Below are 18,474 nucleotides of genomic sequence, written 5' to 3'. Positions count from 1 at the left end.
CACACTCACACGCCAGCAGCCTGTCCAAAAGATCAACTCTGCTGTCTGGGCAGTCGCTCCCGATTATGGGCTGGAACAGATGAGAAAAATCTGTCCTTTGTATTGTTTTTCTTCTTCTTCTTCTTCTTTTTTTTTTGTGCTGACGCTAAGTGTGTTGTTTGGGGTCAGCTGGGTGGTGAAAGGATGCAGATATTCCAGACAGCACCTGTCAAAGTAATCGCAAATATATGGACACTTTTCTCGTGTTTTATATCACATCTAGCCCCTGTTTGATTGAAATACAGTTGCTTTTACTCTGAAAAACAGGCGCAACCATGACAGAATTTTCTCTGTCAATTTGATTTGTTTCATTAACAATTTAATGGCATCTCCACACCCTTTTCTCATCTCACTCATACAGACATGAAAACAGTAATATTGTCACTGGGATACAGGAAGTGCAATGCCCTCCAATTGCCTCTTTTATTTCAGCAATACAGCTCTAATTTGTAATCATCCATCACACGCATCCTGCCCTTGTTCCTAAATGCTGCCACTTCTCCATTTTGTGTGTGTGTGTTACTGTATCTATCAGTACGTTTCTGTACAGGAGCGCTGCAGTGTGTGTGTGTGTGTGTGTGTGGGTGCGCATGCGTGTGCGCATGCATCTGCGCATGCGTGTGTGTTTTGGGGGGGACAGGCATGGAGAACCCAGCAGAAGCTGCTGGAATTTCCTGCAAATTCTTCTGGTCCTTAAATTGCAGAGTCCAATTCGAACTGAGTTACAGCTGCATGATTATGGCAGCAGTGATCATTCTTGTTTTTTTTCTTTTGTAATTACTCTTATCATAATTATTAAGCGCACATAGGAAATTCTTTATAGCAACATGGCCCTGTTTCAGTAACATTGAGACGGGTGTGATGTCTTGTTTCCTGCATGAGGCTGATTGATTAAAAAATGCACTGCATAATTTAATAATAACAAATCTGGTGTTTGCGAGGCTGAAAACAGACGGAGAGGTGCATTAAGCTTCTTCATCTCATTACTGCGAGGGACGCCAAAATGCCTTATGCATAATTTTCATTGTACTGAGCTTGTCTGATATCATCTGGTTTGAAATGATCATATTTCCAAAATGACAGCTGCGCTGCATTGTGCGTGCATGTGGAAGACAGAGCTGCCCAGCTGTCATCATTTGGTCTTTCGTTTTCTCTGATGGTCTGCGCTGAGAAAGTAATTTCTGACATGTTAATGCATTCTTTAGTCACATGGAAAAAGGGGATGTGAATGGAGACAAGCTGCTGCTGAGTGAATGTGATTGGTCATGATGTTTGCAAGTAAAGAGACAGAGAAACAGAAAGACAAAGGATAAAACTGAGCTATATTATTCCATACAATGACAGTATTTCTGTGTTACCCTAAATTGTGTAGAGATTAGAAGTGAAGTTGAGGGATTGTGGCAAGAACCGAGGAAGGACGGAGGAGAGAATATGAGCATAATTACTGAGTGAGTGCAGTGTTATTTTGATTCAAGGCAAAGTCCTTTAATTAATGTTTGCAGATAAGCATGACAATGCAGATAGAACAAACCATCTGTCAACCAACTCCCCAAAAGATAGTACAGTGAGGCATCCCTATTGGCTTTGAGAGGATGAGGTTGTTGTTTCTGTTGCTGCTTTCCCTCTGACTCACTGAAGTCAAGCTTCCCAAAAGAAAAAAAAAAAAAAAACCCAGGCTGTGACTTGGCCGGGAAGCAAAGGAGTGATAGAGGGAGGGGAAGCAGGGTGTGGGTGTGGCATCTTTGAACCCGCAGGTTGTCTACAATCAGGGGCACGCATGTTTACACGTCTGCGCTCAATCACGCTCCTCACATCACAGACGCCGTCTCTCTCTTATTCATTTTCTCAGGACAAAAGAATCTTCAGTGTTTTCTGTAGCGAAACCTAAGCCATGGAAAAACACAGCTGCTTTTTGTGTGTTACCACAATACAAGTGAGTCACAGGCTGCGCGCGAGTGCAGAAAAGCTGAGGACATGTCTTATTCCACAGGTATCGATGCTCACTTTAGTTTTTGCTACATTTCTGGGCTTTGTTTGTTCACCCATTTATATTTTACCCACAACCCACAGGTGTACATGAGCAAATTTCAGCAACAGGCCCAGCCAAATTGCCATTTACAAAGCACAAAAACATATCCATTTGAGTTTGAGGATCTGCACTTGCTCTTACTCTTACTACCTTACTACCTCTAACTTTAACTTCTGATCTGTAACACGAATAACACTGAGAGAGAGAAGCAGGACTGAAAACATTTGGTTCAATATGATTTTATTGTATTAATCAGTCAATGTAATGGCCAATTTCTAGTAGATATGGTGTTCTTTTAATTGTGTGTAGGTCTCAAAACAAATGTGTAGCCAGTTTATATAACAGTTTCAAGGTCCACCTACTGCAGCAGCAGTGAGGGAAATGGGCGTCTGCTGTGCCTGTACCTTCATCTTTATACATCTGCTGTAAGTATCATTTCTATGCTTCACTTTAGCCAGGCCTGCATGAATAATGGAAGCATGGAATACACTTTTCTGAGTTGATATGCAACAGAGATGCAGAATTCATCATCTCCTTTCTATATGCAAGAGAAAAAGATCCAAAGAGAGTGGTACACAAATTAAAATTGAAAATACCTGCGTGCCCAAACAAACAACCAAAACTGTAGGATATGGCCTGAAAAAATCATGAGATGTTTGACAGTTTGCTGTTGCAGCCACAGGTGGTGTATTGCGCCTCTGGGCTTTGTGCTGTTATTGAAGCACTTGCCGCACGGGCTAATGCAATTTGTAGTGGAGATTGATGTTATGTGTGGCCTTCAGGAATAAGAAATCCCAATGAATTACAATATGTATAAGTAATACTTTGCCTTGCTGCAATGTGAGGCAGCTGTTGCAGGTGTGGTTTTATGTATTATGTGTGGAGAATCGGGCTGTAACATTTTGCCTGTGCAGACCATACTGTGCCGACTTCTGCGCTGCAGTGTTGCTGTTCACTAAATGCCAGTTCAGCTATCACAGTATGATTTACAAATGCAGCGATGTACTCACGGTGCAGGCTGAGGGAGATGTTGATGACTCTCTCCTCCGCGAAGCTCTTCAGATTGGGGATCTTGGCACACTTGAGGTGCGTGGACGCGGGGGAGTCACCCACGTGGATCCAGCAGACAGTCTCCTCAGCGTAGAGGAAGTCCATGGCTGTGGTTTGTTTGGTGCTGGTGGACAGCAGGCTGTGGACCGTGGTGCCGCTCAGGGAGGTGGCTTGGATGTTCTGGGAGTTGGCGATCAACAGGACAGGCAGACGGTCTACTGGCACTGGAGATGTAACACGAGGGACAGAACTAACAGTAAACAGGAGGAACATCAACAGAACAGTCTCTACTGTCTCAGCCAATGATTCAGTTATGCCGTTGTCTGCTGGTGCTTACCGTTCTTGGCCTTGCATGAGCGGTTGTCTGGCTGGGACAAGTAGCCTCCACACAGGAGCAGGTGTAGGAGCCTTCGGTGTTGGTACAGGACTGACTGCAGGTCCCGTACACAGTGCACTCATCAAAATCTGAACCACAAAAACCACAGATGGTCTTGTTACTCCGTTAAAATAAAAAACCTACAAATTCTGAAAAGTGCAGATTAAAAGTATTCACTTTCCTTAACTACCAACAAATGTTTCAATCCAATTACATAAATCATGTTAAGTTTATTTTTGCAAAGTTGAGTTTGTGACTCATTAAAAGTGTAATATTTTACTGGCTTGTTGTGCAAAAACACCATCATATACTGGAAGTAATGTTTGCAAGTGTTGCTCATCGATGCCCGTCAGTCCTCTGTAACGTCACTGGCCACTGAGGCTTAAAGTGTTTCTAAACAGGCTTTTGTGGAAAATGCCCCACACTCCCAGGCCCCCCTGAACTACCCACTGTGTGCTCTGCACTTGGTTTTGTTTCTCGAAAAAACCTGAGTAAACACTGGTGCAGCTTTGGATGCTGAGAGAAATTCAGTGCTGATGTGGAGTTACTGGACAGATAAGCTTATGTCTGTTGTTGATGCTGCATAGCATAACAACATTTGACACACACACACCAGTTGTATTCTTATCCTGTCATTACTAGCTATTTGTCATGTCATGCAGGAATAAAATACAAAAATATATCCACATAAACATGAATAATCTGGTATTTTTTTTCCATTGTGATTTATTGATTGGTGCTTATAGGAACTCACCTTTACACGTTTTTCCATCTGGGCTGATTTCATAACCGCTCTTACAGTAACAAACAGGTCCTCCTGGAGTCACTGCACAGTTTTCCTGACAAACTCCGAGCGAGCAGTTGGACATAAACTCTGAAGAAAGAGACAAAGGATGGAGGGCAGAGATGATGATGTAATTAAAATGCAGGAACAAGGGAGTTGTGTTTATTCATTATTCCATTCTGCTGCCCACATTGTTACAGTTGTTCTAATGGGAGGTGGATTTGGACATAATTATGTAATAATCCATTCAACATACCACTATAAACCCACAGATTATACCATGATCACTCAGGTTTCATTCATCCTGCTTTGGTACTATCTGGCAGGAGACACAGGGCTTACGGCATGCCTGGAGGTATCAGGAGCAGGTGCTTGCTGAAGCTGCCATTGTTCACTTTCTGGAGAATATTTACAGCTCAGCAGGGTCCTGTAGAGCATAAACTTGATGCGTACGGCTAAATTATTGAACTCTACTCTCTGTGGCCTCCTCCTGACAATGAGGGACATATTAAAATGCTCAGAGTTGGCTCAGTTACTCATCAACTAAGCATTAGAAACTGACAGGAGATGTGATCTACAGTAAGTGTGGTTGAATGTTGTGCCACTACATGTCAGCATTTCAGAAACTGAAGGACTCACACAGTCACACAGATAGAGTGCGTCAGTCTGTCCCTGAAACCAGCAAAAACATCTATTCAACCAAAATGCGTCATCTGTGAGAGTGATGAATTCTGAATTGGAGATCATCATAAGAACAACAGCTCAGTACAATGGTATTAAAAAACATTTTCACATTTAGCCTTGGGAGAGAGATTTTAGCTCATGATTCATGCATCCATTACTGCTATTAAAACCTATCCAGTTGGGCTGAACCATACATCTGTTCACTGGTCCTGAATGTGGCTCCACTCTCATCAGATCTGCACATACACTAGTTCTCAAGACCAAATGTTGGCCCCAGCATTGCAGACAATTACAGCTTGTCAGGCTAATGTATAATCAATCTTTTACAGGACATATGGCTACAACCACAATTCTACATTATCCTCATTGTACTGAGGAAAAATAAAGACACAGATGCGCCTGGCTTGACCTTTGAGATATTTGTGAATGAAAAATAGATCCAGAGTTTGTGTAAAAATGTCACCAAATAAAAAATTACCAAAAGTTAAGATGTGTAGACTAACTTGTCAAATGTATAGTAGTGATTATTGTCTGTGTGGCTGCAAAATTAATTCCAACTCCATAACTATATAATGATAATAGCAATATTGACCACTTCTGCTTTTTGCTGCACAAATTGCTATATCAGTTGATATGGTTGTTTTGCATCATGAGAGATCTGTGCATGTGCCATTGCTGAATGTCTGTTCAAAATATGAGTCTGGATTGAAATATGTAAGTTCTCTGATTCTGTGTTACTGACTGCAAGTAATGTTGAGAGGGATTATTCCTTTAAGTAAAATAAATATCAGATAGAAAACCTCTGGGTGGAAGGCAAACAAATGCCTCTGACCTGCATTCACAATCAATAACTTCCTGCCTAACCCCCAACCATCTCCAAGGCTACACATGCACATCAAATACAGAGGGGAACAAACACATCACGCTCCAGTCACACCTTCCAGTCAGCTGACTGGCTGCATAATGGAATCTCAGCAGAGTTTTCAGCAGCGCACTGCATATCCTGTGAGATATAAATCAAGACACAGTGAGTCATAGTCAAACAGACACAGCCATGTCAAGCAAGGCTGAGATCTATCAGTCACAAATGATTCACTTTGCCCAGAAACACTAGCAGAGAATTCGCACTAACACAACACCTCCGGGTGAGAGAGGAGCAGAGTGGGTGCAAGAGTCTCTTCTTCAAGGTGCCACACTCTCAAGATAAAAGAAGCAAAAGCATACAGTTCTGATGCTGTACTGTACATATTTTTTTCGCTACTGACCAAATTTCCTAAATCTTTGCTAAAATTAAACTTTAACTGGAACAGTTCCAAACACCTATAACTGCTCTGCAACAACAAATAAACAAATAAGTCCCTATACAATGCAATGAATATTACAGACAGGCAACAAGTACACAAGTCTTCCTGCTGCTCTCCAGAGGCTTGCTGGGACAACCACAGTTCAAATTACAGACGTGCCCGGAATTTTCCAAAACAAGTCTGAGCACCAAACAACTGAGATGTGTTTAGAAAACCAACATGGGCAACAATGTAAACAACCTACCATGACACATACCACAAAATATTTATTCCAGAGCAAATAAAAGTACATAACATGTTCTGTTTTGGTTCAGAGTGCAAACCACTCATATCAATTGGACAACCCCAGACTGTCTGAAAACAAAAGATGTAACAGGGAGATATGTATGTTTCCACACACACATGTAAGTCCCAAGCCTAATTCTAACTTAAACCCTAAAACCAAGTCTTAGCCTTAAAATGAGGGGTCACTATTGGGGGAGCCCCATGTTTATCCCCAGAAAGCTGCTGCGTCCCCCACATGTGGGCAGATTTCCGTCCCCATCATGATCTGAACACACACATACATTCACACACTCTCACAGGCATTCAGAAGTCCATTCTAACCTCAAAGTCCAGCCAGCCTGAAAGGGCATGAAAATTTGATGTCTTTTTCCCATTCCTCTCTCCATGTTGCTTTAATAAATATTTCATCCCTGCTCATTTTTCAACTGAAAGTGTAGTGGAGATATGAAGAAAAAAAAAAACAGATATGGAAAAGACAGATGCCCATCTCAGTAGGGGAGACGGATGACAGTTTGATCCTCAGGGGAGCATGAGATGGTCAGGTTAGTATTTAAGTCTGAATGTTAGAAAGAAAATCTCAGATCACTGGAATAAATAATAATTAAATATTTTGTTAACAAACCGTTAACATCAATCAAGGTTATTCAAGCCTACACTTCACGGTATATATTAATGATGCAGTGGTAATGATGTCTACTGGCTATTCTAACATTCATGTAATGTGTTAGGATTTAGACTAATTTGACACACACAGCAGCTTGATGCATGGTATTTGACTGTCTATCATCTGCTGTGTTCCTCAGGCAACCTTTTGACAGGCATGCCTACAGAGGAAGTACTCGGTGCACTTCTTCACCCTTTCCTGGAACAATTCTTCTCTCCACCAAAGATATTTAGGTCTTTTGCACAATAAAGTTCTATTTTCCTCCGGTCTGGTCAACTCGGTCAGCACATTCTTTTAAAAAGGACTGTATTCTTTTGGCTCATCATAAACAACTTCCTCATTTCTGGTTTCAGTATGACAATTAAGTATTTAACAGTATAAATTCATGACTGTCTTGCTCCAGATATACAGGACAAAGGGAAGAGAAATATACAGTGTCAAATATACAGTTGGGTGTGTCTCCATGCAGTATGCAGAGTTGTGGCTTGAAGAAAAAAAAACTAATACAGCATGTTTTAATACTGAACACAGCACAATTCCATATTATCACATAATGTGGTAAATCAATCTGTTACTGTGACTTTGCTGTCATGTCACAGTGTGATAACTTCAGCAGTGAGAACTGTGCGATAAGTAAGTGGGAAATAGTACAGTATGAATCTAATCTCACCCCCATTTCTTTCACACAGACATGATGCTCTAGCACAAAAAATGAATTATTAACCCATTAAATTAACAATAATCTAGCAATGTAGGATGGATGTGAGTGACAGTGATACCTCTGCAGTGTGGCCCTTCATCCCAACCGTCAGTGCAGTCGGGAACCCCATTGCACAGCTTGCTCATGTGGATGCAGAGCTCTGTTCCTCCGCATTGGTATTCATTGGGAGGGCACCGTGACACAGTGCTGTGTGGACCTGAGAGAAACAAATACAAATATGTCAACTGAAAAGTGCAAAGTAAGAAGTTCAATATCATCAAAATTCTGCCTATTCCAAATTTATGGAAAACCTTGTTTCACCCTTTTTACATATTTATTTGGTTATCTATCAGTTCTACTGACGACATATGCTGTTTGACCTGTATTCAGCCACCACTAATAATCAGCATGTGAGGCTTATGGGGATATCTGTAAATTGCAGTCACAGAAAATAACCTGGGTTACATTCTCCCCCTCTGAAGTGCATAAATCTCTGAACGCACATCAGTCACATGCCATGTCATGTTATAAGAAATTACCAATGTTTTTGGGAACTGATACAAAAAGGTGACATTTAAAATGTATTATTCTGGAGCATTATGTGCTGTTACATGAAAAAGTTAAGCCCACCACTGCAACCAATATAAAAAAGTTAGTCTGGAGCAATGAACTGAAATAGAGATTCTTCTTTAGTCACATAAATTATTGTTATTTGATGTATATTTAATGTGCACTTGACTAGAATTGTATATCAAAGTAAAAGAGGTATTCCTAAAAGGGTTCAGTGAATTTTGGAGAGGCCTGCCTAAGCCTCTGTTGACTGAAGTCACTAAAAGTGTTCTTTCTGCTTGGGTTTGCAATAAGACCGACTCTCAGCAGGAAGAAACACAAGCACCATGTCATACCAAAATGGATATCACTGCACCATCTTCTCTATGAACACAGCTCCAGCTGTGCCACTCTGCACACCCTGTTGCAAGCAGATTTGTTCAGACCCATGAAGGTGCATATTTTACAGCACCATGTAGCCATGATTTTTTTGTCAAATGCCTTCTCTGTCTCTTTCATCCATTTTGTCCTGACTATAAACTGCTCAGTAAAGCACAAACGCTTTGAAATCAATCTTTATAAAGTACTGCCCTCTCATTCTGCCAGTGGCTGACAGACTTTATGACAGACTATGGGCACTATGTGCAGCTGACAACATATTTGTCAGACTGCTACAACACAGAAATGTTTCTCTGCCATCTCGCCAAGTGAATGCACATCAAGCTATCTGTTCCTTAATATCTGTGGATGGCACAACAGTGGTGTGTCTCTCAGACCATCCCACGCCCAGATACAATGCAGAGATAACCTGCAGTGGGTGTGCAGCAAGCACTGGCTATGAATACACTAAAAACAGGAGAGAAGACTGACTTAGAGATCTCCTGCATGCTTACCATTATTGGAAATCAATGGGTCAACTAAGTTAGGCAGAGGCTACTGTCAGACGATTAATTAAGGGGACCCTACAGGGGACATTCCTCCATGTGGCAACCAAAGATGCTCGAGTTTAAAAAGCCATCTCTGATCAGCAGATCTGGTATAATCCCTCGTTCTCCTGTCTAAGATCAGGTGTGTAGTCACTATACCTGCCAGCCTGACCCATCAGTGAACAGAAGCAGATCTGCACTCTACTTTGAATCTGTACTAAAATCACTTGTCTACATGTTCTTTCCCAGAGGCTTCACAAAAAGCCTACCTACAAAAAGTCTCTCTACTTCTCCTTCTCACCAAACCAAAGACACTGGTAACTATTAATCACTGCATAACTGCATGGTCTTGGATTTCAGTTCTTTGCAACATTGGAAAAATCCTGCCTCTTCACACTCAACACACTTCCCCCTCTGGTCTACATCTTGATCTTTGTGGTAAAAAATAAAGATCACATCTTATTGCACTTTTATGAAATATAATGGAAACCCTCAGGAAAAAGAGCAACAAGGGCCATTTATTTAATGAGTGAGGAAGTTGTGTGGCAACTACATAGATAATGAGACAACGTGCGTCAGGATCTGCCTGACTCAGCACAGTGATTGATCAATTGCATCGTATGTTCCCTTTGCGGTAATTAATCAGAGCTGCGTGTTGTAATGTCGGGAGAAACAGAAGATTTTCAGCCGTGTGTCAGGTTCTGTGCTTGTATTGTCAAATCGGTATTCGTGTTTTCACCATGCATCTCTGCAAGACTGTGACAAAGACAAACTCATTTCCATGTACCAGAGGAAGCTTAGATTCTAAATTGAAGTCAGTTGTTCAAGAAAAAACTTGCATTGAGTAGTCCCCTCCTTTTCTAGCTGTTTTGTTCCTTTACCTTGTTTCCCCAATACTTCTGCCTTTCCCTTCTCATCCATCATGGATTCACATTCATCTTTTCCTCTCACCAACTTAGCAGGCAAAACCGCAAGGCAGAAATCCAAAGAATCATTGTGGCAGCATAAGATGGCCACCAGGGAAAACTAGCAGGAACTACAAACACACCATTATCCTAGCTGGGCTGAGCCAAATGACTACCTTCACTATGCCTACAGCATACACATGTCCATCCCAGAGGCAAAACACCAACAATAAGCACGCCAGGGTAGTGGCATGCAGGCCTGGTATAGTAGTATGCACTAAGAGAGCAACTTTGGGTTCCCTGAGAAAGAAAATATATTCATCCTGGGCGAATATGAGCCTGGCCCTAAAACTACTTCCCTCCACTAAGACACTGAATCTGTGCGGCTTTAACTCAATATAGAAGTGAATATACTGCTGAAATCCTTTGCAAAGCACACAGAGCTTAGCTTTTTTTCCCTTAATGACCTTATTATTGAACTCTTTTTCTTGGATGAACTTTCCTGCCTCGTGACTCTGACCAGACTTTCATCCACAAAAAGACTAATGACTCAGCACAACTTCTATCCTCAAGTCCAAACAGTCTATGTGTTGCCCACAACCTTGTGCTGTATCTCCAAACTGCACATTTAGACACAGTAATTCATAACCACGTTAACCACAGTGATTTTTTAAACAGCATTTATAAAAGTTATTAACCACAAATTGTTGCATTGTAGTCATGATGCTCACTTGAAACGTTTGTCTGTTCCAAACGCATTTGTTGCATTGTGTGTGTGAATCATGGCAGACAAAGGAATGTTTCTCTTAAAGACATAGTAAAAAGTTAAAAGGGTCCATTTTCATCAACTGAATACGAGATAAAAACAAGATGCAGCATGATGCAAATACTTTCTGTCTTTTCTTTCTCCCCTCTCCTGTGTGTCACTCCTCTACGGAGCTAATCTTTCTCTGTCTATGTGGAAAGTCAAACTGTTGGCTGTCCCACCTCCTCCTCACTCCCTCTCCTTCTTTATCTCTCCCCATTATTTTCCTCAAACATCTGCTGACCCATTTACAGTAAGAGCATAAGAGGCAGTGCAATACGTGGAAAATGAAAACTGCAAGAGACAAAGAGAGGGAAAGAAAAGGGGGGGGGGGGGGGATGTGGAGAAAAAACAGAGAGGAGACATAGAAGTGGAACACCTCATCCACAGGAAGTGGACAGAGCCCCACAAGGCTTCATTCTTGTGCAAGCTGGCAGTGGGGGCAGTGGAAAAGGCATTGCTAATTTGAATTAAACAGGGTCTTTTATTCAACATTCCTCTACTGTGAGGGAGCCAGGTTAGCAGGCCCAAAGATCTTTTTTCTTTGAGAAGTTTCTATTTGCTCTATATTTCCCTATGCAGCTTGTTGACTAGCTCGGTGAAAGATCTACATGTGACTGGCCAGTGCAGCTTCAACTATTCTGCTCTGCAGCTCAATCGGGGCGTCCAGGGGAAAGGAAAATTATCTTGGTGTCTCCGTCATCGGCCCATGCAAGCTATCCTTGTGACAGCGCCAGTGGTTGAAAACTGAGGCTGGAGATCTGACTATTCTTTTCCTATGGAGAACCTGAGGTTCTTTCAAGGTTTCATTTCTCAGCTATAGACGTCACAGACACGTCAGCAGATATCAGGACAGATTTAACTTCTTCCATAGATAGGTCTGAATCAACAATTTTGCCAGAAGATGTATAAACAACAATTTCAGACTTACTTAAAAATTTATAAATAATATAAATAAAATTGCAGTGCAATAAAGAAGTTAAGTTAACCTCCTGTATACACCTGTATTTGAAGGAAAATCTAAGGTAGTCGTATTAACACTAAACACTTTTCTGCAGTCCAAGTCACCACCAGAGCCAAACAAAGCCTTTCTTCTCCAAGCATCTATCAAAACAAGATTGTGGCACGCTGGATTTCAGACACCTTGCACAAGTGGAGTCTTAAAGCCATGCAGGAAAATCACGTGCTTTTCCAGTCCGAGGGGGTGAGGGCACGGGGGGTTCGTGTGGGAGGCCGGGGAGGGGGGGGTGGGGGGGCACGAAAACTAGGGCCCATTGTTTGGATCACACAAATCTGCTGTGACCCCCTACAAAGCAGGCTGAGCCGCAGTGTTGTAAGCAGCGTCACGTGCCGAGCCTGATCTGAACCGTGGCACGGCCACATGGAGGGGAGGGCCGGAGAGGTGGGTGAGTGGGTGGGCAGTGAGGGCCACAGGGGTGAAATGATGACAGGAGGGCTGGCACTTTCTAATTACCTGGTGTTTCAGGATTAATATTTTAAGACACATTCTCCTTAGTTTTTGTGTCCGCTAGGATTCCTCATACTTCTCTAACTTGTGAGCTTTTTTCTTCTTTCAGGGGCGAACATTTTTGGAAAATTATTCATTGTGGAAACTGTCTCTTCATCTGTGTTTCCTCTCCAGTAGTAGAAAGGGACCCAGCTGACTGAGAAGGAGTCAAGATCTGGGTCTGGATCTGGCTGTCCCTGAGCCCAAAGCTTGTTAGGGCTGTGGGGATTTTCCATTCACTAGTTCATGCTTCCCCTCCATATGCTGGTCGACAATGCTTATTCAACCAATAACAAACACACAAACAAATAACAAGATGCTGCCAGTGCTAGAGCAAAAAAAAAAAAAAAAAAAATTAAAAAAAACATAAAAGGGACTCTATGTGAATGAGGCCAACTGTAGAGAGGCAGGGCTACCCACTGCCTTCGGTTTTATTTTAAATACAACAGAAGCTTCAGCACATGAAACAATGGCAGATATGCACACACAAAGTACAACAGCACATTCTACTGATGAGCACTGGATAATTAAAATAACCCAGCTACATTTCACAGACATCAGCCATCCAGACACAGATGAATAATTTAATATGTTGATCCATAAATATACCTCATGAATAAATACTGTTGCGCTACTTAAGTGGCAGCAGCTCCTAATGACACAGTAATGCTGGGTTTCTCTGACCACTGATGACCATGTCCTCACAGACTGGCTTGGGCCCTTTCTGTGATGCTCTCGGGCCCACATGACACATTCTTGGACAGAGCGCCTGAATCCTGACCCAGCAGCCCCAGAGGCACCCCCCTGACACCCCCCCCCCCCCCCCACAGCACCTCCCATCTGCTGCCCTGCCAAAGGAACAAAACCCCAAAACAACTAGGACACAGCAGCGAAAACAAGAGACAACAACACTGGAGCTTCGTTTTACAGCTGAAAGAGGGCAGAGCAGCTAACATGGGAGTTTTGTGTTTTTTGATGTTGCTAGTCAACGGTCTTGTCAAAAAAAAAAAAGAAAAAGAAAAAAAAGAGCTCACATGCAGCAGCAAAAGAGCAGGCACAGCAACAGGTAGCAGCGTGAGTGCCGTGGGTAACAGCACTTGCACTCCACCGCTGTTTATTCTGACAGCTATCCTATAAACACTTCACTCTGCAGGTGAAAAACAACACATTAACCCGTCACTCCAACCCCACCTGCAGGTGCTTTGCAGGTAATAGTGCAAGTTTATTTTTAAGCTACCTGAATTTCCATTGTCCAGGCAATCACATCTCAGTATAACAGTGATTTCGAACAAATTCACAGCATAGCCATCTCTAACTTTAACCCTGGTGGCAGACTGTGTGCCTTCTCTGCACTCTGCACTTGATGGTTGGATCTTTGGCTCTCTGCTCTACCCCCCCCCCCCAAAAAAAAAAAAAAAGATATCAACACCACATTTTCATTCCTTCCTGGGGGGCTTCTGGGGTGGTTGGCAGGGTGACAAGCAAAGCAGGAAGGCTAAATCCAGCTCTCGAAAGCACAACAAACTGAGCCTTCTCCAAACACGGCAACACCACTGCTCCTTGGGGCAGAGAAACCACTAAGCAAACAGCTCTATCAGCAAAGTAAATTGCAAGATTCATACAGGACAACACCACCAGGCACCCCAGCCTAAGAAATAGATTGAGCCTATATCAGCATTGGCCATGAAAGAGGAAAAAATAAACAGATATACACAAAGGACATTGGTGGCAAAATTTCTAGAAGGTATGCCATTCATCCCACACATACCTGCTTCCTTAAGCTCATGCATAAAAGGACACATGACAAAAGGTCTAATAGTACCTCTCTCACACACATACAAGACAAACAATCTTTTTGTCAGTCTCTCTTTCTCCACTTTGCTCTTACAAACACTCAGATGAAAGAGGAAAAATAGACCAATTGCCTCCTGAAAAAAGTTCTTAAGTAATGACTCTTTCTGAGATTGAACAGACTCTTTATTTGATTAATTTGCCTATTATTCCCTCACAATGGGCTGAGGATTAACTTAAAACTATTAGTACTGTGCAAGTTTTTTTTTGTAGCAGAGTAGAGAGGCAGCCATACTGCTGCCCCAGAATGACTAAATGTCTGAGAGGCACTTTGTCTGTTTTGGCTTAGAGTTCTTACCCACAAAGCAACAGACTAACTTTAATCATCACAAATTAAACACCAAGCCCCTCTCCAGACAGTCGTTTTCATTTGTTACGTAGAGCATTAGAAAACTAATTCAAAGGACAGACAACTAATTATCGCATAGAAAAACAGCTATGCAAATGACAGGAAAGGCCCACGGGGGTCAGAAAGGAGGATGAGAGTTAATCGGCATCTTAAGAGCCAAGAAACCCAAGGAGACCAAAGTTAAACAGCCAATGCAGGAGACGAGCTGTGTCTTCAATAATGCACTCTTGCATACAGGATGTAGTAATTTATTACCTCTGCTAATCAGACTCAAGGTGGTTTATTGTACAGAGAGAAAGACCAGCCACGAGGCAGAGACAGGTGTTCAACATCTGTGTGCAGGGTGGGGACTTCAATCACCCAAATTACCACATTATTATTGTTCGTGTTCCTTGTTCTCCTGCATCATAAACCCAAATCCATCTCTCTTCTTGTCCCAGGCTTGCTCCCAGTCCCCCCCCAAGGGTGCCTCTGGCCTGCCCCACCCCCTTTCTGCAGAGAGCCCTGCTGAGATTACATAATGCTCTTTTTAAAATTTAAAACCCTGACACGCTTTTCTTGGCTGAACATAAGCCGGGTTCTCCTGCTTCAGAGGCCAGATTTGCCCTCTCTTATGCCCCGGCCTCAACTTGTCATCTAAAAACAGCCAACTGGTGGCTAGTGGATTGCATCTGGCACACCACACCCTTAAATAATAGAGTGTGTATATACAGTATATATACAGTATATATACAGTATATATATATATATATATATATATATATATATATACAGTATATATATATACACAGTATATATATATATTGCGCACTGTAATACCTGGTGTAACATCATTGTCTTTAAGATTTTTAAAAGGTTTAAGGCTTAAAATAAAAAAATAATTAAAAAATAAAGAAATAATATATATAATTTATAATTATTATAATATAATTTATTTTATTTCATTTTATTGTTTATTATTTATTATCGGAGTCTGCAGTGTATTTTATTTTGAAAAATCGCCGGACTCTCTAGCCATGACATCCGTCTGTGCCACCGCTTGACATATACCTGTCATGACTATGACATCGAAATATCAAGCCTACAAACTAGCTAAAATGAGTAAAAAATGTCTGCGGAGTTTCTTTGAAAAGGGAAAAAGGTCCAGTGATGAAACAGCAGAGGAGCCTAAGACTGTCAAGGAAAAGAGAGCTGCATTTTCACTCCTTAAAATACGACTGTGTCGCTACAGATAAAGTGCGCTAACCGGACACTGCATACTATGTGACAACAGGCAACAAGCCTCCAAAAGTGCTTCAGCACATGGACAAACCTTTGGAGTTCTTTGAACGAAAAAAACGTGAACAAGAAAGACAGAGGCAAGTGTTAAAGGCCACCACCATCAGCAAATGTGGCTGCATAGAGAGTTAGCGGCTAACGGTTGCTAAAGCTAAGAAGCCTGTCGCTATTGGGGAAGAGTTGATCCTGCCTGCTGCTGAGGACATCTGTCGTGAACTTGCTCCCACTGAGTCTGCGTTATGGTGAGTTGTATTTATTTTGCATTTTATGTTAGTTATCGTCTACATTATCGTCATAATAGCTCTTTGTACAAGTACATGACGCATGTAGCTGCTAAAGAGCCAGATTAATCCCTCAGGTGTTGGTGGAGACCTAAACAGAGCTAAAAGGACAATGAATAATGGACTTGCATTCTCCCGATGGTCAGAAGCAAAACTCAGAATTATTGTTAACGTTGTTGCCTGTCTGATGTATGTGTAAACTGATACCACACGTTAGTCCCACCAACTTCATAAGCCTCAAAAACTCAGGCTCAACTCGTCTTTATTGTAATCCAAATAACTACACAGAATAGTGCACAATTGTTGCATCTGGTTATGTGTTAACAATGATAACGTATACCAGCATTGAAAAGAAAGAGGAAAATTATTAACATGCATTTAAGTACTCTGCTTAAATGTCCTAATTTCAGTTTATAATTTATTCACAGTTTTTCTTACTTTTAAGGCTTGAATGTTCTGAATTTGTTACTTAGTATTTAGTAAAAGTAAAATGTAACACCTAACTTACTACAATGTACTGCACATCTATGGTGACAAACCCTCTCCTCTGTTGGTGTGTGATGTAATGCTACCATGGATATTTTATGTCTGTAAAAGAGTGAGATAGGGGAGAGAGCAGACTGCATTCACACCTGCAGCAGGTTCTTGTAGGAACAAGGTGCTGGCAGGCAATGGACTCTTTCATGTTGAGCAAAGGTTGTTTTCTTTGACATGTTGATGGGTATCTGGACGGGGTGGTGGCTGCTTTTAGGAGACAGTAGCAGGATCAAACGAGTAATTTCCTTTTCCATATCTGCACAGTATAGCCACTGGCTTTAGGTCAACTGTCTGGTAAATGACACCACTCATACACCAAATGATAAACCCCCTCATGGCTCATTACAACTGCAGTGGGTCTAACGTCTGAATAAGTGGTTCAAAGATAAAAACCTGGCCAATTTTATTTCCTTCCAAGGGAGTCTTTTATGTTTTTTTTTTTGACAGGAGTGAGTGAGATGCACATTACATCATGAAAGATGATGTTTTCCACTCTGAAAGTGGCTGTTACAAAAGTGCTTCATCTCTAAAAAGCTAATTGCAGCCTAGGTGGGAACTGCCTGTAAAACTGCCCTTATTACAGGCCAGGGGCAGGGGACGTCATTGCAGTGTTACATGCTTCCTGTGTTTCCAGGGCACACTCACTACACATGGGAATATTTCAGGGCCGTAATAAAGTCTACAGCCCAGAGAGATGGCAGTGCTACAAGAGCCTACACCCTACCTGCAGGCTATGAGGGCCAGACATTTATCTTCATTACATGGCTTTCAATTGTTCATTGATTAGGAATGCAGATCAAAGTTCTACATAAAGATCATATGCCCAGACAGGCATTTTGTTTTTGTTTTACTCTTTCAGCATCCCTCTATGCCAGTCTGACCCAGCACGCCGGGGTACAAAGAACAGCATTGTGGGGGTTACACAGCAGGGCAAAGCAGCTGCACTGGACAGTGGCTGACTTCACTGGCAATAGCCAACACCCCAACAAAGGCCACTGTGAAGTCCCATCCACATGAGTGAATAAATAAACCTCTCTCATGCATCCCTCATCCAGAAGCATCAGCAAAAGAGCCTTTATCACAACAATAATACTACAACTCAATATATGGGTGGTGCATGTCGGGATACATGTCCATAATACATTTCCATTTGACAACATGGCATTTCAATCAGTTTTAATTTTCCGTCCTTGTGACAACTTCTCCAACTCTGAATAGTGGAGCTCCAGTTTTTCTCTCTACCATATACATATAATGAGCTACAAAAATTCCTATCAGTCATATTTAATAGGGTTGAAATGTAAATTGAGATTTGTTCAGTGCTCTACAGCTTTGACATCCAACATCTGCTGTGTACCAAACATCATGATCATTTTTTTTTAGCTTCTTTCCAATTGGCATTTTGTTTTTATTGGATAACTTGACAGTACGGATCAATAGGAAAAATGGGGAGAGAGATGCGACAAAGGTTAGAATTGAATGATGATGGTGTTTTCGTGGTATGTCTCCTAAAGCATCGGCCACCAGGAGAGATCAAAGAGATCAAAACCAACAATGCGTTTGACCATGTT

General features: G+C 41.8%; 1 protein-coding gene across 1 annotated transcript in view; it reads right to left on the bottom strand.

The window, feature by feature from the left end:
• Positions 1-18,474, bottom strand: part of LOC108885979 (low-density lipoprotein receptor-related protein 1-like) — an 87,741-nt gene that overhangs the window by 51,036 nt on the left and 18,231 nt on the right. Inside the window, 5 exon segments of the mRNA XM_018680547.2 lie at positions 3,079-3,342; positions 3,456-3,503; positions 3,506-3,583; positions 4,249-4,368; positions 7,995-8,132. Of these exon segments, the coding sequence (XP_018536063.1) occupies positions 3,079-3,342; positions 3,456-3,503; positions 3,506-3,583; positions 4,249-4,368; positions 7,995-8,132 (648 nt within the window).

Source organism: Lates calcarifer, linkage group LG12, assembly GCF_001640805.2.
Source record: "Lates calcarifer isolate ASB-BC8 linkage group LG12, TLL_Latcal_v3, whole genome shotgun sequence".
Classification (NCBI taxonomy): Eukaryota; Metazoa; Chordata; class Actinopteri; family Centropomidae; genus Lates; species Lates calcarifer.
This window is presented reverse-complemented; position numbering and strand designations above follow the sequence as displayed.